The sequence below is a fragment of the Tupaia chinensis genome, unplaced genomic scaffold (genome assembly GCF_000334495.1).
Source record: "Tupaia chinensis unplaced genomic scaffold, TupChi_1.0 Scaffold000161_4, whole genome shotgun sequence".
Taxonomy (NCBI): domain Eukaryota; kingdom Metazoa; phylum Chordata; class Mammalia; order Scandentia; family Tupaiidae; genus Tupaia; species Tupaia belangeri.
The window spans coordinates 2,888,424-2,915,768 of NW_006159635.1; the positions used below are offsets into that span (position 1 = coordinate 2,888,424).

At 36.6% G+C, this 27,345-nt stretch overlaps 1 protein-coding gene across 2 annotated transcripts in view; it reads right to left on the minus strand.

Annotated features, from left to right (window-relative positions):
* The window catches only part of KCNT2 (potassium sodium-activated channel subfamily T member 2), a 386,489-nt gene that overhangs the window by 228,435 nt on the left and 130,709 nt on the right, over positions 1-27,345 (minus strand). For both annotated transcript variants that reach the window (XM_014586847.2, XM_006146032.3), the window contains exon 8: positions 22,994-23,088. In XM_014586847.2, the coding sequence (XP_014442333.1) occupies positions 22,994-23,088 (95 nt within the window). The remainder of the gene's footprint in view (positions 1-22,993; positions 23,089-27,345) is intronic.

Genomic DNA, 27,345 nt, shown 5'->3' on the forward strand with positions numbered 1-27,345 from the left:
ATAAAAAAATGAGGAAGAATTTTAAGTGAGAAAGAACAGAGTTTATGGTATTTTTAAAAGATGCATGAATTCAGTATGGATGGCGGAAAATGCTTTTATAATAATAAAAATGTACTACCAAAGCTCTGACGTTGAGTGTGGTTTAAAATAGACAGCCATCTGGGTTGGAGGGTATAGAAAGGGCTATGTTTGGAAAAGTAGAAAAGAAGAAAATATTCTCAGACTCATTTTAGTAATATGATTCTTTGTTAAAAATCCTCTGCTACAATATATTTTTATCAAGTTCTCATTACATTTCCACTTGCTTCTCCTTTGTGTATTTGATGGCCAAGTTTTTGGACACGGAACTGAATGAAGATCATAGTTCTTTATAAAATGTGCTGTTTATTTCCATGAATGTCTTTTACTACCCACCGAGGTCTACATTTTGCTTTGTCTTCATCAGAGATTCCACTGCATTGTTGACTACAGAGCTCTCTTCTAAACACTTCCTTTAACGATCATCCATTATTGATGACGATCTGATTCATGTGCTTGGTCCCAACCCTTCTCCTGATCTCCGAGGCTCCCAGAGCTACCTGGCTAGCTAAAGGATTTCTCTTCCTCTTTCTGTCCCCTTCCCCTTCCCATCCTCATACATGGCACCACTCTTCATCCATTTTCCGAGAATATGAATCTCAAAGTCGAGCTTAATGTTTTTTCTTCTCACCCCTTACATCCAATTTACCAGCAAAACAGTGTCACTTCAGGGCCAGCAGGAGGCATGAAGGTTAAGGCACTGAACCCCACATGGTCAGATTTGTGGTTTGAGTCCCAGACCCAGCAGCTTGAGAATCAGGCTGGGTGCATATGCTTGCGTGCCCAAAACCCCAAGAGGAAAGTTGAGGAGAGGGGCTTGTGGCATGCTCCCCCCCCCCAGGAGATTTGTTACCTTCCCTCTGTGTGTGTGTGTGTCTCTCTCTGGCAAACATGCACACCCTCTATCTAACAAAAACTGAAAAAAAAAAAAAAAAAAGATGTCACTCCTGTGTTCAGGATAGCCTGTAAGTCTAGTCACTGCCCACTTCCCTGCTGCATCTAGCTACCGTTAGCTCCTTCTCAGAATCCCGTAAGAGCCATCCACCCTGCCTGTCTACTTGGCCCTTCCCGGCCCACGGCTTATTCTCCATACAATGGTCGAGCGTTTGTGCTAGAACAGCCATCCCGAGCACTCCTCAGATGAAGTAAAGCCTCCCCCAGAGCCTCTGCACTGACAGCTCCAGTTCCTGCTAGTTCTTTCCCCAGTAATGAGGGGTTCGTGTCCTCCATTTACTTCCCCCATTTGAAACCCAGTTCTTCAGTGAGAATTTCCTGAACACCCTACCTGAAAAGCAGCCCATCTGCCTCCACCCTCATCTCAGATTTAATTTCAGTTTTTTATTAACTGATATTATATGTTTAAGTGTTGTCATTCTCCCTAAGTTCAATGCAAACAGAACTTTGGGTCATTTTAATTACTGCTCTAGTACCTAAAGAAAACCTCAAAATTATGTTAGGTAAATTACTAAATATAGGCATTGTCAGTCCTCTTTTTTTGTTGTTTGCATTTTCTTGCAAACTTTCTTTTCACCTTTAATATACTTCTTACAAACAGCATGAATCTTTTACTATATCTGACACTTTTTTCTAATAGTATAATTTAGTCTCATCATATGTGGGATGATGTGGATACTTATATATTTGATTTTGTTGTTTGAACATTGTTGGGGTTTTTGCCAGGTGCTGAGTGCTTGTGCTCTCCAGAGAGAGAGAGATAAGAGACAGAGAGGGAAAGTGAGAAATCACCCCCATGGGGGATGGCCACTCCAAAATCCCTTTTCTTCCATTCTCCTCTGGGAATTTTTGGGGGATACATCTGCACATGCACCAAGCATGATTTTCAAACAGTTGGGTCTAGGATTCAAACCACAGATTTGGCCATGTGGGATCCAATGCCTTAATCTCTCCTCCATCTGCTGGCTATAAAAATCGTTTTAATTATTATTTTCTTTTACTTTATTGTTATTCCTTTTTCCCTTATTTTTGTGGATTTGACTAAGGAGAGCTTCCTTTCTTAACAAACACATTATAAATTCTCTCAAATGAATCTTTGGAATACTATTACACTTTTCCTACTTTCCTTCTGCCATTGCCTAGGTTTGCTCAAATAATTTAGTTTTTTAGTTCAAGACAGTTATTGGAATTGTCTAAGAGACAAGATTCCACATAATATGTTATTACCCAATAAAATAACAGCCGCTTCGATTGAAATCCACATAGACTGAAGAGAGGCCTCTCTAAGTCCCCTTTTTCTTTGTAATAATGTTTTTAATCTCTGTGAGATTTTAAAGTCATGTAAAGCACTGCAGGTTGCTAGTAATCACACCATTCCCGGCTCCTTTCACACTGTCTCCTTGTTAGAACCTGTCTAAAATGTGAATCCTGAAACTCTGACATCTAATGACTCACCTTGACATGAAAGACAATGATCATTAATGTCACCATGCCTCCCATTCTACCTTAGTCACCACCCAAATCTAAAATCACACATTGTAACCCAGAACATTATCCATTTTACAGCTCTCTGACCCCTCCAGTATGACCTTCTCTCTCTCCTTAGTCTCCTTTCACATAGATGATCCACCAACAACCCATGTGCAAGCTATCTTGTTTGTTCGCAGTTCCAGATCTGCTTTTCCATGCTCAGTTATGTGTTGTAAATGTATCTGCCAACTAAAATTCCCCCTCCCTTGTCATCTGACTTCAGGTTAGCTTCTGCACAGAGGCGCTGTTGGCAGACTGGATACAGAAAGGAGTGTACTAGTCAGGGTTCTCCAGAGAAACAGAAGCAACATGCTCACGTCTATATAAAGAGGCTTACGAGGAGGAATTGGCTCGGGCAGTTCTGGAGGCGGATAAACCCAAAACACACAGGGTGGGCCAGTGGTGCAGGAGACTGGGAAGAACCAGTGTTGCAGATGGAGTCTGAAGTCGGTGTGCCCTGTGTCTGGGTAGGATCCGTCTCTGTTTTATTCAGGCCTTCCACTGATGAGGTCCAACCTCGTCACGAGAGCAATCTGCTTTACGGTAAAGTAAAACAAAAACAACCTCACAGAAACATCTAGAATGTTTGATTGAGTATCTGGGGACCTTGTGGCCCAGTCAAATTGACCTAAAAAAATTAACCATCACAGGAAGCCTGAGGCTGTTATGCCGCCTGTTCTTCCATCTTGCAGCCTCTTAGGTGATAGCCGGTGTAGGTGTCCTAGGGAGGCTTCCACTCAGCAGCAGGGAGGCATTCCAGCAGCTGCAGCCAACCTGTGCTCAGTTCCAGCTCTAACAACAGAAGGGCGTTCCAGAAGACTGCACAGTGGCACCTCAGGATGTGGGCTCAGGAGATGGCAGCCACGGTGACAGGTGCCTCTGTATCAAAGGATCCTCCAAAGGCAGTGATAAGGTGATTCCTGGATTCTTGGGAGGAAGCAGCACAGTCCCAACTTCATTTTCACATTCATCCCTCCAGTTTAGAGGACAATCTTCTTATCATTTCAGTTCCTTGAGAACTTCCGATAGTTTTGCAACCAGTCCCCCCTTTTAATATACAGATTTGCATTCCCTGGCTGGATACAGACTCGTGTCTCAGATCATGCCACCTCTTAGCACCTCCTAAGAGATCATTCAAGTGTCTCTGAAATGGTACTCCTTGGAGCTTTCATTTTTAGTTTTTGCTATAGGACGCCTGCACTCACCAAAGAGAGACAGAAAGAGTTAAAGTGAGAAATCCCCCTCGCCCCCCCCTTGTTATTTCTACCTTCCTACATTCTATTTCCTTTTTCTACATTCACTTGGGATTTGGGGTATGCGCACACACACACACACACACACCTGGTATGATTTTTAAGTCACTGAGTCCGGGACTTGAACGGCAGGATCAGCCATGTGGGATCCAACTGCCTTAACCTCTACGTCACCTACTGGCCTACTTAAAGCCTTCTTTACCAAATTATGTGGAATTGTAGTTCCTACCCTTTCCTGCACATTTACTCTGGTTTATTTTTCATAGTTGTCAGCATTCAACAGAAGAGAGCACATGTTTTTGATTTGTCTCCCATCTCCCACCTTGAAAACAGTAACCTTATCCACCTGCCCACTTCTCTACTTTTTAGCCCATGAAAGGGTTCTGGAATGTAATCATTTTTCAATAAATATTGCTTAAATAAACCTAAGACACAATTCATGGCTTACCTGGTAGTGTCTCTTCTCTCATCCTCTTTTCCTATTTTATTAATAACTCTTCCCCGAGAACTCTCCCAGATGGAGTGTGTACGCCCTTCATTCTTATATTTCCTAGAATAGCTATCCCACTTAGAGAGATAAGTATGGGATGGCTGATTTCAGTTCTTTCCTCTCATGTCTATAAATATTTTCCCACCATCTTGGAATTTCCAATACAGCAGATGAAGTGGTTGTTGCAAATGCATGGTTTTCCTTCAAAAAATGTGTTCTTTTCGAGGGGCTGGCAGGAGGCATGGTGGCTAAGAGTGCTGGACTCCCACATGGACCTGACCACAGTTTGGGTCCCAGACCAGGTGGCTTGCTTTCTCACTTTTCTTCTCTCTCTCTCTCTCTGTCCCTCTCTGGTCAAATTAAAATAAATCAATAAAGTTAAATAATTCTTTTTAAAAAATTGTTCATTTCTACTGCTGCTATAAAAAAAAAAATGACCACCATCTTAGCACTTAAAGTAGCACAAGTTTATTTTCTCACGGTGCTGGGAGTCTGAAGTGCAGATGGGCTCAGTTGGCTTGACTACACAGACTCACAACGAGACACAGGCCCTGGAGGAAAATCTGCTTCAAAGCTCATTCAGGTCGTGGGCATTTCAGTTCCCTCTGATTGCTGGACTAAGGTCCTTTCCCTCCACTCATGACCAAAAGTCCATTTTGGCCTCTGGGGGCCTCATGCATTTTCTCACTTGGGGTCACCCTCAGATTCAAAGCTGGAAATGGTGGGCCAGGTTCATTTCATGCTTCAGATTCCTCCCACTTTCCCTCTGCCTTATCTCTCTTCAAGGATCATCTATCTGCTCCTACCCGCAGTTTTCTCTCTTTAAGGGTTCATACCTAAAGCAAAAGTAAGTAATAATAATAATGGGTTTTCAGAAAAGTTATGATGCATTTTTCTGTTTTTCTATGCTAAAAAATATGTTGTGACTTTTTGGACAACCCAATAACAAAATAAGTAATTATTTTTTTAAAAAAGATTAGACAGGAAAAAAAAAATTAGACAGGAGCCACCTGGGTAATCTGTGATAATTGCCCTACTTGAATGTCAGTAATCTTAATTACCCTGCAAAGACCCGTTTGCCATCTAATGTAACTTTCTTTTTTAAGAGGTTTTTGCTATAGGGTGCATGTGCTTGCCAGAGAGAGGCAGAAAGCAAGAAATCACCCCCCAGGAGGATGGTCATGCTGCAAACCCTTCTCCTCTTGGGATCCTGGGCACACACACACGCACATGCGCCCGGTGTGAGTTTAAGCCACCAGGTCTGGGTCTCGAACCGCAGTCACTTACATGGGAGTCCAGTGACATAGCCATTACGCCAACTGCTGGTCTCCTAAGGTGACTTTTTACAGGTTCATTGTTCACAGGTTCTGGGGATTAGAATATGGACATCTTTGGGGGGCAATCTACTATACCTATCTATTGTAAGCAGACAGAACATAACTTAAAAGTGAATAACCTGTTGTTTTCTTACAGAAGTTTGAAAAAGTTTCCCTTTGTCCTTGAGGTAAAAAAATTTAGCAGAATATCCCAAGATACAATTTTTTCTCAGATTTTAATCTTCAGGCTTATGTCTTTCTTCAACATGACATACCTTTTCTTCTATTATTCATTGACTTATTATCTTTCCTCTAGCTTTTGCTTTTTTTCTTACTGACATCTATAGCATGGATCAGGTATTCCTTATAGACCCTCCAAATTCCCCACTGTGTTCTATTTCCTTGAGCCAGTTTATGTCATTAGGAATCGATCAAAATTACTGTATGTTTTCCCTACTTTGGTTGCTGGTCCTGTTAGGTGAGTGATTTCCTTTTATCTCCTTATTGAGTAGGAGAATGCAAACCTAAAGAAAATGGAGAGGTCTTTGCTCCTGAGAGTCAACGGACAACCTGGTGAGGAGGCATTACCAGAAAATGTCTCTGATGACTTGTCCAGTTTTAAATTAGATTATTTGGATTTTTGCTGCCACGTTGTCTGTGTTCCTTGAATATTCTGGTGTTTAACCCTGTGCCAGATGTACAGTTCAAAAATACTTTCTGCCATTCTCTACACTGTCTCTTCACTCTGATTATTTCTTTACTGCAAAAGAGTTTTAGTTCCATATATTCCCATTTTTCCATTTTTTGCTTTTGTTGCCCATGCTTCTGAGGTCATATTTAAAAAGTCTTTGCCCAGCCCAATGTCTTGAAGCATTTCTCCTTTATTTTCTGCTAGTAGTTTCATAGTTTGGGGTCTGATGTTTAAGTTTTTAATCCATCTGTGGTTGTTTTGTATACATGGGCAGAGATAGAGTTCGTATAGGATGAGAGATTTAACACGCATTTCAGAATAGCTGAAAAAGAAGATTTTGAATGCTCCCAATGCAAAGTAATGATACATGCTTGAGACAATAGATATGCTAATTACTCTCATTTGATCATTACACATTATACTCATGTACTGAAAAAATCACTCTATCCCCCATAAATATGTAAAATTATTGTGTTGATTAAAAATAAGGTATTGTTTTAAAATTTTTAAAAAAAGAAATAAAGAACCCTCTCTGGACACTGCTCTTTTCAAACTTTCCCCCCTCAGTAGGTGGAGAGGCCTCAACAAACTCTTTAGCTCTTTCTAAAGATTTGAAGCCAGGCAGACTGGCTGAATTCACTCCAGACAATGTCCACCTTCCATGGACCTCCATGCTTAAATAATTGCCCGGATCTGATTCATTCCATCCTCCCTCAAGTGCATGTGCTCCAGTCTCAGACTCATACACTTCTCAAGTGGCAGAACATGCTCCATGGCTTTGTTTGTTTGTTTGTTTGTTGGCACTTTTATTGCTCTGCCTCAGGAGGCATGGACAGGTTGACTCTGGTCCTGAGAGTAGAGGAGGAAAAGGACGTAAGCAGGCCAGCTCCCAAGTCTTATACACACTTTGCCATGTCTTAGCAGGTTTTTTTGTTGATTTTTTTTTTTTTTTTTTTTTAGGTTTTTGCAATACGACGCGTGCACTTGTCAGAGAAAGAGAGAGACAAAGAGACAGTGAGAAGGAAAGTGAAAAATCACCCTCTGTGGGGATGGCCACACCACAATTCCTTCTCCTCCGTTATCATCTCATGATTTTGGGTGCGCATGCACCCAGAGTGATTTTCAAGTCACCCGGTCTGGGACTCAAACTGTAGTTGGCCATCTGAGAGTCAAGCATCCTAACCACTCCCCACCAGCTGGCCACAATATCTTAACTATTTTGTACCTCACTTTAAGTAGAGCACTCCTCTTTGGATTACATATCCTAATTACTAATTTTATCTACACGATTGGTTTATTAGCTGGACCACTTTTTTTTTTTTTTCAATTTAGCTAATTTTATATTGAATGGTTGATTCTGAGCATTCACATTGTCTGGGTAGTGTAGGAAACCATAGGGTTCTGCTTGCACCACTGTCTGTGTGCTTTGTCCTGTTGTCATAGAGTTTAGTCTACATATGCCTCCTCTTCTGAGCATCAAATACCTTTCTTGAGTAGTTCCAGATATTCTGTCTCCTTTTATAGATGTTAAAGCACCCTTAACAATTCCAAAGTCTTAACTTGGAGTTCCTATTTCATCCCATATCTCCCCCTGTAACATGCTAATAGATAAATTACTAAATAAAATTATTTTACTTTGTTGTTCATAATTGCTTTGTTCAAGCCATTATTAAAGTACTTATTCTACTACAGAGTTTTCCCAAAACATCATAAGATTCTTAAAGTCATATAGCAAAATGTTTTTCTCTGTCAGCATAATTTTATCAGATATATAAAAAGTATTAGATGGACATCTACTGAATTACAGAGACACATCAGAAACTTCTTACAGAAAAATTACCTGAAAGCCCTGGTGACAGTAGGTATGATGCAAACAGACTATATCTGAATGAGTATGGGTGCTTATTCAGAAAGATACAACTTAAAAGTGTCTTTTTATCTCCCAGCTGATGAGATTTATTTCTCAACTGATACCCCCAATCAAAAAAGTATCAGTTCCCAACAAAATTAATTTTTACTCCAAACTCCAATATATGCAATATTTATCCAACATGCATTTACTATATATGTTCTCTAGGCTGCCTAGAGATAAACTCGATATTCAAAAAAAGATGTAGACTAGCCAATTTAGAAAAGAACTGTGTAATATGATTCTCAGGCAAGCATTATACCCACCCCCACAAAAAACAAAACACGATTTTGCGCTAACGGCTAAAACATAATGATAGTAAGGTACTGGTTCATGCAATGACTTCTCTACTACTTGCTGTTTATGCATTAATTCAATGATTTTCACAACAACCCTACATGATATTATTAGCCATATATTGCAAATCTTAAACTGGACTTAGAGCAGTTCACTAATGTGAATTTACAGTCAACTAACTCACAGAAAAGGCACAGTATTAATCCAAGACTATATGGCTCCAAAGTTTATGATCTTTACCATTATATGACATTTAAAGGACAAGCACACCCGCAAGCTGACAGAATAACTCTCTGGAGTCACATTGGTGTAACAAGGTATCACTAAGAGGGACACTGAGAACATCTCCAAGTGCAAGCTGGATTAAATGCACATGTTAAATGAAAGCAGTTGAGCACAAACTGAAATGCAGTTTTTATTACTGATTGTTAAACTGTTTACTTTTATCCTCAGTGTTCAGCCTGCCCTGACCTAGAGAAGACTGCACTGGCCTGCTGCTTGATAACGCACTGATTCAGGGCGGTGACAGAACAGCACTCTCATCAGTGGAAAGATGCACAATTAGAAGCGGGAGCCTGGGCAGTTAGGAGGTTTACGGAACTATTCACAGCAAGCTCCACATGCAGGAAATGCAGCGAAACAGGTTCAGGGGAAGACTTACCTCCTCAGACCCCATCTTCGCCCCAACCTGCAGCTGGGTCAAATCTAGGCTATTACAATGTTATTGATATATTTTGTTCATATATATGGAGTAAATATATAGATACGTGATATTCTAATTCCTATGGGAATTTTATCTACACGATTGGTTTATTAGCTGGACCACTTTTTTTTTTTTTTTCAATTTAGCTAATTTTATATTGAATGGTTGATTCTGAGCATTCACATTGTCTGTGTAGTGTAGGAAACCATAGGATTCTGCTTGCACCACTGTCTGTGTGCTTTGTCCTGTTGTCATAGAGTTTAGTCTACATATGCCTCCTCTTCTGAGCATCAAATACCTTTCTTGAGTAGTTCCAGATATTCTGTCTCCTTTTATAGATGTTAAAGCACCCTTAACAATTCCAAAGTCTTAACTTGGAGTTCCTATTTCATCCCATATCTCCCCCTGTAACATGCTAATAGATAAATTACTAAATAAAATTATTTTACTTTGTTGTTCATAATTGCTTTGTTCAAGCCATTATTAAAATACTTATTCTACTACAGAGTTTTCCCAAAACATCATAAGATTCTTAAAGTCATATAGCAAAATGTTTTTCTCTGTCAGCATAATTTTATCAGATATATAAAAAGTATTAGATGGACATCTACTGAATTACAGAGACACATCAGAAACTTCTTACAGAAAAATTACCTGAAAGCCCTGGTGACAGTAGGTATGATGCAAACAGACTATATCTGAATGAGTATGGGTGCTTATTCAGAAAGATACAACTTAAAAGTGTCTTTTTATCTCCCAGCTGATGAGATTTATTTCTCAACTGATACCCCCAATCAAAAAAGTATCAGTTCCCAACAAAATTAATTTTTACTCCAAACTCCAATATATGCAATATTTATCCAACATGCATTTACTATATATGTTCTCTAGGCTGCCTAGAGATAAACTCGATATTCAAAAAAAGATGTAGACTAGCCAATTTAGAAAAGAACTGTGTAATATGATTCTCAGGCAAGCATTATACCCACCCCCACAAAAAACAAAACACGATTTTGCGCTAACGGCTAAAACATAATGATAGTAAGGTACTGGTTCATGCAATGACTTCTCTACTACTTGCTGTTTATGCATTAATTCAATGATTTTCACAACAACCCTACATGATATTATTAGCCATATATTGCAAATCTTAAACTGGACTTAGAGCAGTTCACTAATGTGAATTTACAGTCAACTAACTCACAGAAAAGGCACAGTATTAATCCAAGACTATATGGCTCCAAAGTTTATGATCTTTACCATTATATGACATTTAAAGGACAAGCACACCCGCAAGCTGACAGAATAACTCTCTGGAGTCACATTGGTGTAACAAGGTATCACTAAGAGGGACACTGAGAACATCTCCAAGTGCAAGCTGGATTAAATGCACATGTTAAATGAAAGCAGTTGAGCACAAACTGAAATGCAGTTTTTATTACTGATTGTTAAACTGTTTACTTTTATCCTCAGTGTTCAGCCTGCCCTGACCTAGAGAAGACTGCACTGGCCTGCTGCTTGATAACGCACTGATTCAGGGCGGTGACAGAACAGCACTCTCATCAGTGGAAAGATGCACAATTAGAAGCGGGAGCCTGGGCAGTTAGGAGGTTTACGGAACTATTCACAGCAAGCTCCACATGCAGGAAATGCAGCGAAACAGGTTCAGGGGAAGACTTACCTCCTCAGACCCCATCTTCGCCCCAACCTGCAGCTGGGTCAAATCTAGGCTATTACAATGTTATTGATATATTTTGTTCATATATATGGAGTAAATATATAGATACGTGATATTCTAATTCCTATGGGAGTGACTGCTTCATGAAAAGGCAATTTTAAATATTTTTAGAGAGATTTTTGCCATAGGCCATGTGTGCTTACTGGAGAGACAGAGAGAGGCAAGTCACCCTCCAAGATGGATGGCCATACTTCAATCCCTTCTCCTCCACTCTCTTGGAATTTGGGAGTGCATGTACACGCACCCAGCACGATTTCAATCTGCCAGGCCCAGGACTCAAACTACATTCAGCCATGTGGGAATACAGCACCTTAATCACCACACCGCCTACTGGCCCTAAAAAGGCAATATTAAAAGTTAGAAAATAATGTAGACATAGAAAAATTATTCTGAATAAGCATATATTTTGAGTATTGAAATTTTCAAATGATAACATTTATTTTTATACATAATATTTCTTTTTCAAAAAGCTTCAATGTTAGGTTAAGTTTTTTTGGAAAATTGCATTTAATTTTTAAAACATTTCAAGGTAATCTCATGATGAATGTTGCATTTGAATAGAGAGTCTGTTGTGAGGTTTGCTTTTTTAAAAAATATTCTTAAAAGCTATGTTGGCGTAATGGCTATGTCGCTGGACTCCCCCGTAGTCGACCGTGGTTCGTGTCCTGGACCCGGTGGCTTAAAAAACTCACGCTGGGCACGTGTGCGTGCGTGCCCAAGATCCCGAGAGGAGAATGGAGGAGAAGGGATTGTGGCGTGACCATCCCCCCTGGGGGGTGATTTCTCGCTTTCTGTCTCTATGTCTCTTTCTGTCTGTCTGGCGAGCGCACGTGCCCTACAGTGAAAATCTCTCCAAAAAAAAAAAAATAGCTATGTTTGATATAAATCCATACAAGATTACTTCGGTGTTAACAAAATTCTGAAAAAAAAAATTTTTGAACATTTAATTAGGATTTAAAATACAGACTCTCCTGCCACCCTCTTTAAACTATCTGAAAAATCATGATTGATTTGTTTATTTAAATAAGCCTTAATATGCAATAACAAAGGCACATTAATTACTAACCACTTATTCTGTGCTTTTCAAAGTTTGCTTCTTTTCAAATGTCAACTATGCATTTTGAAATATAAGCTTTTAAAACTTTGGCCTAGTTTATAAAGAAAACATTAATTCGAATGAAAGGAAATATTGAGACGATAAACTTTTCACCACCTGGTAAATGTCAATTTGTACAACAAAATGTTTTCAGAGAAAAAAAGTCACATGACAGAAATAAATAACCCTAAATATCCACGCACTCCCTATGAATCCCATTGCTGTGCACAGTTACTAGAAAAACTTAATTAGCAATGGTATTCTGTGCTGAAAGCATCCAGCACTTTGATTTCATGCCTGTAATTCAAACATTAGCATTCAAATCAGCCCACGACTTGCACTTTGGTATTTATTGAGTGAGTACCAATTAAATTGTTCCAAATAATCATTTTCATTTCCTGTAGAGTATCAGCCTAACACCTAATATTCCCAAGGAACAAGGTAATGTGAGATGTAGGGATTTTACATTTTCTAGGGGGACACTTTCACTTTTTGAAGTAATAATAAATCTAGTTTTTCTACTGTTAAAATAAATTTCTCACTCTCTTTCCTGGGCATTGTCTTTTTCTATGCAAGAGAAGTTAGTGAATGATGCCATAAACCATAAATTGGGAGTGAAAAAAAAAACACTGCAATTTAATGATTCATGAAAAGTGATCATCCTCCACCTGATAAACTTGATTCAAAAACACGCATTTTCTTCATTTCAAAATAATAGAAGATAAGCGGATTTTAAAGAAAGGATCAGGATTTAGATGAGAGTAAAAATAAAATTGTTAAAAATAGTCAAAGAACAAGAAGAAAACTCAAAAAAATCTTAAATGATGGGAAGAGATAAACATGATGGCACATTTATGACCATGCTCTGGCATTTAAACCGATTTGTTTCCTTGTTCAACCTAGAGTTGACAGTTTTAGTCATTTTATTACATTATTCTCTCACAAATTCTAAAATTAAGAGAAAAGAAGATAAAGTGCTCAAGACATGACTTCAGAAGTTATAGGGAGACAAAATTAACAGTCAGGTCCTTTTCATAAGGCATGTGTACACAATTTATAAAACTCATTTCAAAGTGTATTTGTTATTATTAAAAAGTTGTGAAAGTTTTACTACCCAGTTACAGCTCTTTGTCAGAAGCAACAATGGGATGGATTGCAGCATGGCTATCTCCCCTGGGGTGGAGGGTGCTTTCTCACTTACTGTCTCAGTGTCTCTCTCTGGTGAGCACATATGCCCTGCAGCAAATTAAATAATAAAAAGAAAGAAAGAAAAGATTCCTTTCTATGACCTCACACAAGTTAAATGAAAAAAGAAGGAATAACTATAAAAAGAAGAGATTTAAAGAAACATTAATATATATTTTTAAATGCTTAGCTTACAACATATTTAAGTGTCTCTAATTGATAAAGATTGTGTTAATCCAGAATGTTACCGTTTATCAACTACAAATGTGTGTTAAACACAAATATTTTCCCCCACCCCCATCTAAGTTACCGGGCATAAAATAGTAAGAAAGACAAATTGCGTCCATGAACCATTATATATTTCACAATTTTCTTGACAGCTAAGGAAGCATAAAGCATGGGCATCTCCTGTAACTCAGGTAGAAAGATTCCTGGATAAGCTATAACCTAAAGGGTGAAACACGACGGGTCAGTAGGAGAGAAGAAGATGTGGAATCTGAATTGTTAAAACACTTAATATGAGAATCATTTGACAAAGGGGTAAATTAATTACACAAATCATACTGACTGTTATATTTTGCATTTTGTGTTTATTATTTTTTTCCCTCTTTCTCCATTCCCTAACTTTAGTGACTTCATCATTTCAAAGGAGGGCAGCGGACTGCAGCCATTTTGAAATGAAAAAGGCCTCTAAGGAGAGCAATATGACCAAATAGGAGCCATGGGGAGATCTGTTTGAGGAACGGTCAGATGAGAAACCAGGAGAGAATATTGGAAATAAAACAGGAATCAAGATTATTACTCATAGAAAACCAACTGACTTTAATTGCTCAGAGTGAGAAACCATTTTCACATGCTTGTATCCTGTATCTATAAATACTGAGGCATGCTGAACTTTTCAAAACAGTCTGGTGGTGTTTGCGGTCCCCCTATAACCTGGTTCCAGAAATAAACTCCTTTTTTCTCTAGTCTTTGCCTCTTTTTTCGCTGACCTCAAGTAGAAGCAGCTGGTCTTAATTTGCCAGTAACAGTTTGTTTTTAAAAATTATACACATCCATTATGAAAACACAAATCTTAGCCAAAAAATAAAAAAGTTAAGAAAAGCATACATACTTCTATATTCCATTGTAATCATTTAACATATTCTCACACATATAAAAATATAAAAAGATACTGAGATAGATGAATAGGCAAATAAAAATAATGTTGCTAAATTGGAGTCATATTAATGTGATTTTATCTGACAGTGTTATATTTATTTTTCCTAAAATAAAACAATAAAAAGATTAAATGTTTGCTGAGTTAAAGGTAACTAATTCACACCAAAGATAACAATGACTGGGACCAACAGTTAGTGGAATGGCTATGTCACTAAACTCCCATGTAGTAGAACGCGGTTCGAGTCCCAGACCCTGTGGCTTACACTCACGCCAGGTGCGTGTGCCCAAGATCCTGAGAGGAGAATAGAGAAGGGGCTGTGGTGTAGCCATGTCCCCTGGGGGGTGATTTCTCACCTTCTGTATCTCTGTCTCTCTCTGTCTTTCTGGCCGAAGCACACGCCCTATAGCAAAAACCTCTCCAAAAAAAAAAAAAGAGAGATAACAATGAGTGAAATATTCTTCAAATCACTAATCAAAAATATTTTTAAATTAACAGGCTGTCATCTTAATGTCTTTCACTAACTTAATTCAACTTGAAACAATAATTTAAAACTGCACAATAATAGAAATGATAAAATTATCATAGTTCGATTTTATTTTTTAGTTTATTATTGCTGTATGTCTAAGTTATGGACTTCCAGAATATTGTGCAAATGATTATTACAATGGTTAAGTATGTGGGCTCTAAATCCAAGTAAGAATTTTGCTTCTTACTGATCGTGGACCTAATACGAATTGTTAAACCTCTTCGCACCTTAGTTTCTTATCTAGCAAATGAGGATACTCACACATACCATAGAAAGCTGTTGTGAAAAAGTAAACAGCTTAATATGCATAGAGCAATTAAAAAAAATGGCTGTCAACAAAGGTAAATATTAAATATGTCAGCTTTCTTCCTGTGGCACTTCACCATCTCTGGGAACCGAACACTAATGTTTATTGCTGCAATTAAAGTGATTTATCTGTTATCTTAATTCTGTCATCGAATCTGTCATCTTTTTTTCTTAATTTTATTTTTTACTTAGCTAGATTTTATCATAAAGTAATTTGTTCAAGAAGAGCTCATTCATGTCATAGTTCCTAAATGCATTCCCTTTGGGGACTATCAGCTGATAGCTCTTACCCTTGTAGAACTATCTTGGCTAGTACAAAACTGATGTCAGGGAGCTACTCCCCCAGAACTTTTTCTGTAAGGACCTTTAGGAGCCATGGTCCTTGGCTGGTGTGGTATGATAACTTTGGCTTTCCTTCGCTCCTCTATCCTATCATATAACTAGAGACCTTCCTTAGCCAGTGAGTCTAAACCATTGAAAATTAAAACGGCATCTGTCTTTGCCTGGGTAAGTCATTCAACTGTGCTCCTCTGTACAAAATGTAGTGTAGAAATGAGGAGCTATTGCACATATAATTGCTTCTCATATTCTATTTTTTTCTTTTCCTTTTCTATTTTTGGATTATATCATTAATAATATATGGGTGTTATTATGCCCTAAATTCTTGCATGTATGAAACTAATTCCTTTGTAGAAAAAGTTTTTTGTTGTTGTTTTTTTCCTGTGATTTGCAGCTTAGGGCATGGGAGATTGGTGGGCATTTAAGAAACATCTTCTTAGCTGTTTCTTTTAGTAAATTTCTTAACTATTTGGTACCTTGACTTATTTATATATAAAATTAGGAAAACAATACAATTTTTCTTATGGATTTTTAGAAACTATTTAATACATATAAAGAACTCAGAAAAACGCCTGATACACAGCACTGTCAACTATTATTCTCAGGATTTGCATGTTTGAAAATGATCCATTATAGTAATGGTTCAAAAAATAGCTTACTTGCTGTTAAATTTTAGGTCAAAAACACACTTCTTAGAGACTTAATAATTCCATTATTATTCATAATTTTTAACCAGATGATATTTTTAAACAACAAATAAATGAATTTACTTTCTGCTGAAATAAGACTGAGAAAGTGAACTGAATTTTTTTAAGACTGCACTAAAATAAGACGTATCTGTTAACTAACTGTTTAAGTCATGACTATGAAATATGAAAATATATAAACATACACATGAATTCACACAAATTCAAATGTTTGAAACAACACCAATGCAAAATTAGTCTATCAGGGCAAAATTAGAAACACCAAATGCATTACAAATTATAGTACTTAATATTGGTTGTAATATGTTTGATAATTGAGGGAAAGTCATGCACTTAATTCCCGGATGTACCAGCTTACTCGGCTTTGTTTCAGAGACGTGGGATGAATCACAATTCCCAGCTGTCTTGGAAGTATGCATTATTGACCAGGGAGGGGTACCCAGCCAATGTGTGGACAGAGGAGTCCAGTTCCATGGCAATGACAGGAGAAATGCTGAGCACATCCCCTACAGAGTGGTCAGCAGCTCCATCTTTATTTCAGTTTGGCACTGAGCATGTGCCACTTGCAGACAGATGCTTAATGGTAGTTCTTTCTAATATTATCACTGATGAAAAGAAGACACATTCTAAAACTATATAGCAACTTTCTAAAACAGGTATATTTAAGGTAATAAGATTTACGAACACAGCCCATTCATCCGAATATCAGTTCCTGAATCTTTCAGACTCAAATGATCATGTATACATTCAAAGTCCTGATTTGGAAAAGCATTATAGCTTGTCCTTGATATACTGGGTCGTTGAGAAAATCATGATGCATTTTGGCATAAAAAAAAAAAAAAAACAGAAAAATGTGTCATGACTTTCCTGACTACCAATAATATAACCACAATTAAGTATATAGCTAATTTTATGACCCAATGTTTTTTTAAAAACAAACAAACAAAAAACCCTGTATAGGGCCAGCAGGTGGCATGGTGGGTCCCACACAGCCAAGTGCCCAGTTGAATCCAGGACCCAACAGCTTGAAAAACATGCTGGATGTTTGTGTGTATGTGCTCAAAATTCTAAAAGCAGAATAGAGGAGAAGGGACCGTGACGTGGCCATCCCACCTGGGAGATGATTTTTCACTTTCCCTCCCTGTCACTCTCCCTCACTGTCTTTCTCCAGCAAGCACACAAAACTTACAGCAAAATTTTTAAAATAAAAATAAATACACATAAAATAAAATACATAAATATACATACATGCATATATTTCTGAAGTAGAATTTTTTTATAGGTCAGGAAGGAAAAATATTAGTTTGATGTATGACTTACTATTTAGAAAGTGGGTCAAAAATGTTGGAATCTTTATCCATAGGAGAAATACTCCTAAATAGTCCAAAAATACTTTTTACTTTTATCTTTACAAAGCAGTCACTCCTCTCTAGCCTGCTACCTAAATCTTTCACCTACTCGCCATCCCCCCAGGTTTTACCTGCCATGTTATTCTAAGATCAGATAAAGAAACTCCAACCAAAGTGAGACTGGAGCCACGAGCGTGCTGTGATATGTGTTCATAAAACTAAAAGTGCATGTACCGAGGGAGAGAGATGGTACCGTAATCTTTCACTTAGGATATAACTAGAGGAAACAAGCATTTGAAATATGTAGGAAGTGTGGGCAATCTGAATACATTACAGTGGAGAAAACTGTTTTCTCACATTTCCTGTTAAATATATTTTTAGGCACAGTGGTTCAGCTTTATAGAATTATTAATAGGTGAATATACCTACATATTCTAGAGTAAATTTGTTTTTGTGGCTTCCCATAAGGATTCAATCACCTTGCATAAAACAGGCAGTTGAAATGGGGAAAATAAAAAAAAAAAAACTAAAATTTTTAGAGTTTCATTCCATATGCCATGTCCTTTGCTAGATAGACAACTTATAAGCATATCTAATTTAATGTTCATTTCAAATCAACTTTATAGGATGATTAAGATTATCCTGGAAAAAAGTTGTCCAAGCTCTCCAAACAACCGACATACCTACAGATTTTCACCGCTACAGCCCCAGAGACTTCTCACTGTTCTACCATATCCAGCTCGTCTTTCTTCCATGACAGTACAATATTCACAGAAAAATGTGTCATGACTTTCCTGACTACCAATAATATAACCACAATTAAGTATATAGCTAATTTTATGACCCAATGTTTTTTTAAAAACAAACAAACAAAAAACCCTGTATAGGGCCAGCAGGTGGCATGGTGGGTCCCACACAGCCAAGTGCCCAGTTGAATCCAGGACCCAACAGCTTGAAAAACATGCTGGATGTTTGTGTGTATGTGCTCAAAATTCTAAAAGCAGAATAGAGGAGAAGGGACCGTGACGTGGCCATCCCACCTGGGAGATGATTTTTCACTTTCCCTCCCTGTCACTCTCCCTCACTGTCTTTCTCCAGCAAGCACACAAAACTTACAGCAAAATTTTTAAAATAAAAATAAATACACATAAAATAAAATACATAAATATACATACATGCATATATTTCTGAAGTAGAATTTTTTTATAGGTCAGGAAGGAAAAATATTAGTTTGATGCATGACTTACTATTTAGAAAGTGGGTCAAAAATGTTGGAATCTTTATCCATAGGAGAAATACTCCTAAATAGTCCAAAAATACTTTTTACTTTTATCTTTACAAAGCAGTCACTCCTCTCTAGCCTGCTACCTAAATCTTTCACCTACTCGCCATCCCCCCAGGTTTTACCTGCCATGTTATTCTAAGATCAGATAAAGAAACTCCAACCAAAGTGAGACTGGAGCCACGAGCGTGCTGTGATATGTGTTCATAAAACTAAAAGTGCATGTACCGAGGGAGAGAGATGGTACCGTAATCTTTCACTTAGGATATAACTAGAGGAAACAAGCATTTGAAATATGTAGGAAGTGTGGGCAATCTGAATACATTACAGTGGAGAAAACTGTTTTCTCACATTTCCTGTTAAATATATTTTTAGGCACAGTGGTTCAGCTTTATAGAATTATTAATAGGTGAATATACCTACATATTCTAGAGTAAATTTGTTTTTGTGGCTTCCCATAAGGATTCAATCACCTTGCATAAAACAGGCAGTTGAAATGGGGAAAATAAAAAAAAAAAAAAACTAAAATTTTTAGAGTTTCATTCCATATGCCATGTCCTTTGCTAGATAGACAACTTATAAGCATATCTAATTTAATGTTCATTTCAAATCAACTTTATAGGATGATTAAGATTATCCTGGAAAAAAGTTGTCCAAGCTCTCCAAACAACCGACATACCTACAGATTTTCACCGCTACAGCCCCAGAGACTTCTCACTGTTCTACCATATCCAGCTCGTCTTTCTTCCATGACAGTACAATATTCAGATAGGTATACTGTTACCCAGCTACACGACCCTTTTGTAGGCCTCCTTACACCACACGTGGTCATATAACCAAGCTTCTAGACTAAATAATGCTTGCAAATTCTGGACTGCATCTTATTTTCCTAGAATTAGGATATAATGGCAAGAACAGAGCAATCATCTTGAACCATAAGATAGAAATCAAGTTTTAGGATCAGCAAAAGACAAAATGGTTAGGTCACTGGACTAACATGTAGTTGACCATGGTTCAAGTCCCAGACCTGGTGGCTTAAAACACATACCAGGCGTATATGCATGCGTGCGCAAAATCCCAAGAGAATGGAGGAGAAGGGATTGGGGCATGGCCAACCCCTGGGGAGTGACTTCTCACTTTCAGTCTCTCTCTTTGTCTCTCCATTGAGCGCATGTACCTTATGACAAAAATCTCTCTAAAAAGAAAAAAAAAAACTAAGTTTTAAGAGTGGTAGAAAACTAGGTATAAGGAAGCCTTGTCTCCTGTAGTATCAAGCTGGTATCAAGTTGTATACGGGTCCTGGATAGGCTACCTACACATGTCCATTTGTTTATGTTGCTGTGTTTTACGTATATTCATATTTTATAATGTGTTAATTTGCTATACTTTTGTGTATATTTGTAATTTACATTGTGCGTGGTGTAACTCTTTATTAAAACAGCTATATTATGTCTAACATGCTACTTTATTTCTTAGTATATAATTGTACTTTGATAGTGAATTTAACCAAGACATTCTATTTTACTATAATGATCGTGATTTATGAAAACATTTTGCTTGTAATGCTAAAGAAGAATACACAAGGAAATCAAATCTTAGTTTCTCTATTCTAGATGTTATAATTTAAAAACATATTATGATACAAATTATTACTATACATGTTACTGTCATGTGATAAAAATAATATTTTCTGTAGCTACAATTCATTGTACATAACTGTTGCATATCAAGAGACATATCCACATACTGGTGACAGTTGTAACATCAGATGACATCTATCAAAACTACCACTCAATTGTCTAAGAGAGAAACACACGCTTCAAGAAAAACAGCAACTGTAATAGCAAGTAAAACAATTAGCAAAACAGAAATATGTTCAATGATTAATACATTACATATGGGGCCAGCAGGTGGCATGGTTGTTTAGGTGCTACATACTCCCACATGGAATAAATGAATGAATAAATAAACTTAAATAAATAATTCTTTTTAAAAATAACAGAATAAATTACATACTAGACATTCCACACAGATAATGAAAACCCTTTCACTAGAACTATTGCATCCTTTGCATAAGAAAATGGCAAAATGTGTCTTTTTACTCCCTATAAAAATAAAAACTACCGGGCCAGCAGGTGGCGTGATGGTTATGGCACTGGAACCTACCCAGCCAACTCGGGTTAAAGTCCTAGGTCTACCATCTTGAAAAACATTCAGGGCACATATGCCTGCATGCCCCAAATTCCCAGCGGAGTAGAGAACAGATTGCTGTGTAGCCATTCCCCCCTTGTGGGTCATTTCTCATTTTCCCTCTTTCTGGGTCTGTGTCTCTGTCTCCCTCTGGCAAGCACATGCAGAAAAGGAAAGTTACCCCCTCAAAAGAAATACTAGGCAGAAAACTAGAGTAAACAGAAAGCTCACTAGAGATCATGATAAGGATGCCTGAAAAAAGGAGTACTCCTAATTGTCATTATGTAAAAATAATTTGTCCCCTTAGTTGGTATTAACATTTCAATATCCTTTCTATAAATTAACTTTAGCTGATTCCAGAAATCATTAATTTTAGTTTTTTAATATTCTAGCAATTGAAATTTTATTATAGGCATGCCATACATAGATGCAATTTTTTAATTTTAAGTACTTTTCCTTGAGATGAGAAAATTCTTGAATTACTCAAAAAATGTGATTATACTAAAAGTAAGAATTTATAGTGACTTTAGAGGGGAAGGTATTATTGTTGGTGTTTCTTATCTGTGTAGTTATTTATTAGATGAGTCATAAATTTTTTGTGAAAGGTCAAAAACAATCTAAAAGATGAATTGGCATTGTGTCCATTTTAGAGGGCTATTTTACATTTAAAAGCATTAAAACCTAAATTTTTTTAGTATACAAGTATGGAGAAAACAGAGACATCAACCATATAGTACTAACAAAAAGTAGCTGTCACACTTCTGTGTCTATATTTACATACATACATTATGGCTACATTTTTATGTAGTGCAGTAGTACCAGGGTATGTGTGTATTCTTCCATTTTTGACTTCCTAATTAGCTGTTTCTCTTTCTCAATGGGGTAGAATCCAGGTCACAGCACAATTATACATAATACCGAAACTCTTGAAAAACACAATTATTCTACGGCATTTTTTTTTCACATTTTTGTTCTGTCATTAAGGATCTGCAAATTCACTGGTGCAGTGCACCATTTTGCATTGGATCACTCTATAATTGTTAAAGGCTGACCTTGTGAAAGGGGAAGTAATTGTTTTATAATAAAGCAATGCGCTGGGTCTTGCCTGGCACTCTCTGGAGATCTGCCCTTGCGCTCCGCCTGACTGCACACTGAACACCGCACAGCTAGGCGGGGCTGATGGGCAATGACAGTTTCCCCGACAGTGTCTACACTGAAGAATGTGGAAAGACGAGAGCCACTCTGTGTCAGTGGTCTGAAGGGAAAACTATTGTTTGACAACTATGACACACTGTACAAATTCTTGTGATGTGGCTGTTTTTGGCACTTGGGAAATGTCAGAATTGTAGTAAAATGTCAATACCAAATGATATATGTGCTTTCCTGTTTCGTTTGCAAGAGCAAAGGAAGGATTTTACTTTTACTTCAATAGGTAGATAACCCACTACAGTTTCTGCTTAATATATTTATTTTTAGTCAACTACTAATTAAAATAGCTTACACAGATTGGATATTCCTTATCCAAAATACTTGGGACCAGATTTCACATTTTTTTCAGATTTTGGAATATCTTCATATACATAATGAGATATCTTATGAATGCCAAGTCTAAAAACAAAATTCAATTATGTTTCATATATACCTTATACACATAGCTTGAAGGCAATTTTAACAATATTTTTGTATTGCAACATTTTGGCTGCAACCCATGACATGAAGTCATTTGTGGAATTTTCCACTTGTGCTATTATGTTGTGTTCAGAATGTTTTAAATTTCTGGGTATTTCAAATTTTAAAATTTTGGAATAGGAATGCTCAGTTATAATATGGTTTTCCTTAGAAGCTACAAGTAAATGAAACATAATAAAAAATGCTAATATGTCCAATCTTACCAGGTGAAGATAAGGCATAATAATGTAGATATTAAAATCAAAACTTGATTAAACATTGCAGACTGTGTACGCTGAATGGCTCTGTGCAGATCGTTCTAAAATAATACAGAAAAAATATAGTAAATGTTAATAAATACTAAATATGAGTTTGATTATATTATTATGCATTACATTTCAACTATTCTCTACTTAGTACTTAAATTTTAAATAGACAAAACATTATATTTTTGTTTTTTGTCTAAATCTAAATATAACTTCATAATTCATGTTACAAAGACAATACTATGGGGAAACTACCAAAGCACTAATTTCTTTTTCTTCTTTTCTTTTTTTTTAGAGAGATTTTTGCTATAGAATACATATGCTCACAAGAGAGAGAGAGAGAAAGAGAGAGAGAGAGACAAATTGAGAAATCATCCCCCAAGGGGAATGGCCACATCTCAATCCCTTCTCCATTCTCCTCTCAGGATTTTGGGCACACATGCACATGTACCCTGTATAAGTTTTAAGCCACTGAGTCCTGGACTCAGACCACAGTCGATTATGTGGGAGTCCAGCAACATAACTGTTACACCATCTGCTGGTCTCGGGCACTAGATTTCATTTTACAGGACTTACGCATATCTGAATCAAACCTCTTCATAGTAAGCAAGACGGTGTGTGGAAATAAAAATTTCAAAAGATCACAAATAAAGTGTTCAATTATAGAGGCAGCAATAACTGAAAAAACTACAATCAAAGCTCAGTATCAGCAAAAATAACATGAATGAGGCAAAAAAAAATAATCATGAAGAAAAATTATCTGCCAATTAACAGTTTTTTTTCCAAAGTGTGATTTAATTACTACTGAAGGAGATGAGCATTTAATGTAGATTTTTTACCTTTCCAAATGAGAAGTGGTACAAAATATTAACATTTAGTTTTTTTAAGATACGAAATATGAGCATTAACATATGATACCACTCATGTAATTTTTAAAAAGATTTATTTATTTAATTTTATTTATTTTTATTATTCAATTTGACCAGAAAGAGAAAGAGGGGAAGTGAGAAAACAGGCTGCCAGGTCCAAGAATTGAACTGTCATCAGCCACATGGGAGTCTAGCACCTTAACCACCATGCCACCTGCTGGCTCCTCCACTCATGTAATTTGTTATAAATTTCTGGGAGGCAATTTGGTAATAAAGTTGAAAACTCTGAAATACATCTCTTTAATTTCATTTGTTCATTTGTTCATTTATTCAGTATTTACTCCATAACATAATTTCTAAAATTCAACCATGTGACAATCCTCAGAAATGAGCACCAATATTTATGTGTGTTTATAATGAGATTATTTTTATTCCATTTATTTATTTGTTCTTACATTTTTCCACAAACATTTACTTTGCATAACAAAAAATTTTTGCTCATACTCCATTGTTCTTGACAGTTAATAAACAACTGAAGAAATTTCAGAATACTGAATTTTAAAGATAATGTTCAAAATATTTCTTATAATTTTGTATATTTTGTTTGTGACTATAACAACAGAGATAGTATGGTTTTAAATTTTTTTGAGAAAATATTTACATGTCAACTACTCAAATTGTTGAAAAGCAAATGCTCAGCACACAAGTTCACACATAAACCTTCTCAATTCAGCCCTGCCTACCAAGTATTCTGTAATACCCTATCTGCTAGCAAAGATCAGTCTCTTTTTCTTCCTTCAAAGTCTTTCTCAAGATAATCCTCTGGTGTGGTTGCTCTTTTGCAATCTCTACTGATTACAATGTTGGGCTGGAAAAGTCCAGGTTATTTTATGTTATAAATTATTTCATATATCTTCTCTAATCCTCTCTGCCAGGCAGAACTATTTATGGTGCCAGGACATCTTTCCAAAAGCTTCTGTTGGCTTACTTGAGATCCACCATAGTTCCATAGTTTTCTGATTAATCTTTACATAAGACATTCCAATCAAAGCCCTGTCCAATAATGAGTATTTCCAATTTCTAAATCAATGCAACAAGCATTATTGAACTTACTCAAATAACCCTTCTGCCACAAAAATAATAAGACTCCCAAATATTTCCAATTTAAGAGGGGCCAAGGAAGGAAAAAAAGTTTATGTTTCCATTTATCATTTTCAAATCAACTTAAATGTACAATACAAAATGGCTAAATAAATTAACAAATGTCTATATAGCAGATTTAGACAGATCCATATAAAATTATTTGAAGGGACCAGCAGTTAGCTTAATGGCTATATCGCTGGACTCCTATGTAGTCGACTGCAGTTCGAGTCCCAGACCCACTGGCTTAAACTCATACCAGGTGTGTGTGTGTGTGTGTGTGTGTGTGTGTGTGTGCGCTCGATGTGTGTGTGTGTGTGTGTGTGTGTGTGTGTGCTCAAGATCCCGAGAGGAGAATGGAGGAGAAGGGATTGCGGCATGGCCATTACCCCTGGGGGGAGGGGGGGATTTCTCGCTTTCTGTCTCTCTGTCTCTCTGTCTTTCTGGAAAGCACATACTCCCTATTGCAAAAAACTCTCCAAAAAAAAAAGATTTGAAAAGGAATATATCATAACACAGGTACTTATCCACTACATATACTAAATGGCAAAAAATGCAATTATAAATTTCAAATATAAAACATATACAATTAAGTTTTATGCATATGAGTATATGTCTTTGCATAAAAATATTAGAATGACATGTTATTACTAAACTTTATATATTTGTGGATTTGTATAATCCTTTATAGTTTTCTGTTCATATCAAATTTTTATGATAAACTTTTAACAGTTTTAAAATAAGAATAGCATGAGCCAATTTCACCAGTAGAAGCAGTCAATGAGCATTATTTTTGCTTTCTCTACCACTCATTTAAACAGGAATTATGAAAATAAATGACCGAACTGATCACATCACATTTCATCTCTCATGACCCCTTAGTTTTTTTATTGCAGCAGTGTTCATGAGCAGAAACCAAAAAATAAGCATCCAGTAAGAGAAAGAGAAGCAAAGAAAATAAATCCTAAATTAATATTGCAAAACAGTTCACTCACTCAGTGATTGATAATGGCTCTTGTCTTGGTCTCGGACATTTATTCCAATAACTAAGAGCATGGTAATTACAAAGTGGTTTCTTTTTTTCCTGTTATATTTTTTTCATTAGCAATTTAAGCAATCAACATTTAGTCAAAGAACTATTCTTTGGGGCAATTAAGACAGCCCAGTGTTTCTGCAAACCATTCCACATGTCACACTCTCCCACCCTTTGGCCATGGATTTTCCTGGGAGTCCAGTGGTTACTAAACACAAACATTCATCTGGTTGTGAATACTCAAGTGTTCTCTAAATACGCCTTCCAGCCAAAACTGTTGTCATAATGTTTTTTAAAAGGTCATTTAAATAAAAGTTTGCCTTCAAACAAGTGTAACTTGCAATGAAGTAAAATGAATAATATTGAGTCTTTACCTTGTGTATGCCAGATACAACTTTAAAGACACACATTTTGGTATACACACATGTATATACCATACATACGTTTATATAGTATCATCTAATTTTCACCGCTCACTTGTAATGCTAGTGCTTCTATTTTCTTTTTGCCCCAATAGATATTAGCAGAGAAGTCAAATGATTTTCCCACTGGATATTTAGCATACAGTGGATTCCTACTGACTAAACAGCATTTGTCTTACAGCTGGCTTCTAAGTGTTACAGCCTGTAGTAAACCCATTTTGCTCATAATTATAAACCATTTCTTTCAAACAAGGTCAGCCTTGGGCAAAATGTAACTAGATACCACACTGAGTTCTGCATCTCTTAATCTATCTCCTGTTTCCCTTTCTCCCTCTAATACCATACTCACAACCCAACTCAATCAAATCTAAATGATTTGCTCAAAATGAGTTTCCAACTTCCATATAAGGCCTTGCAAAACTCCACAGATTTTCATGGAATATGAGACTACCTACGATTAAGAGCAGTTTAACAAAATAACCTCTCTGAATTCTTAAAGTCAGGGGCCCTATTAGACATCAACAGATTGTCTTAAAGGAAAGAGTATTTCTATTTGTAAAATTGACTCACTAGTCAGACCAGTTCAAACAGCAGTTAGGTTTTGGTTTGCTGAATGAAAAAGTAGGAATCATTTTTGTACTAGTTATAGGGCCTTATCCATACAGTGGGTAGTCACTTGACAGTATGGATATATCACAAATCTTCATTCCTATTAGGCTACAATCAGGTTACTTAAGGTCTAGTAAGTTACAAATTTGTAGTACATAGCACATTACTTATTAACAGTATTTTACAGAAATATTCCTCATAAAAATAAACATTTAAATTTTTTATTTATCAAGATAC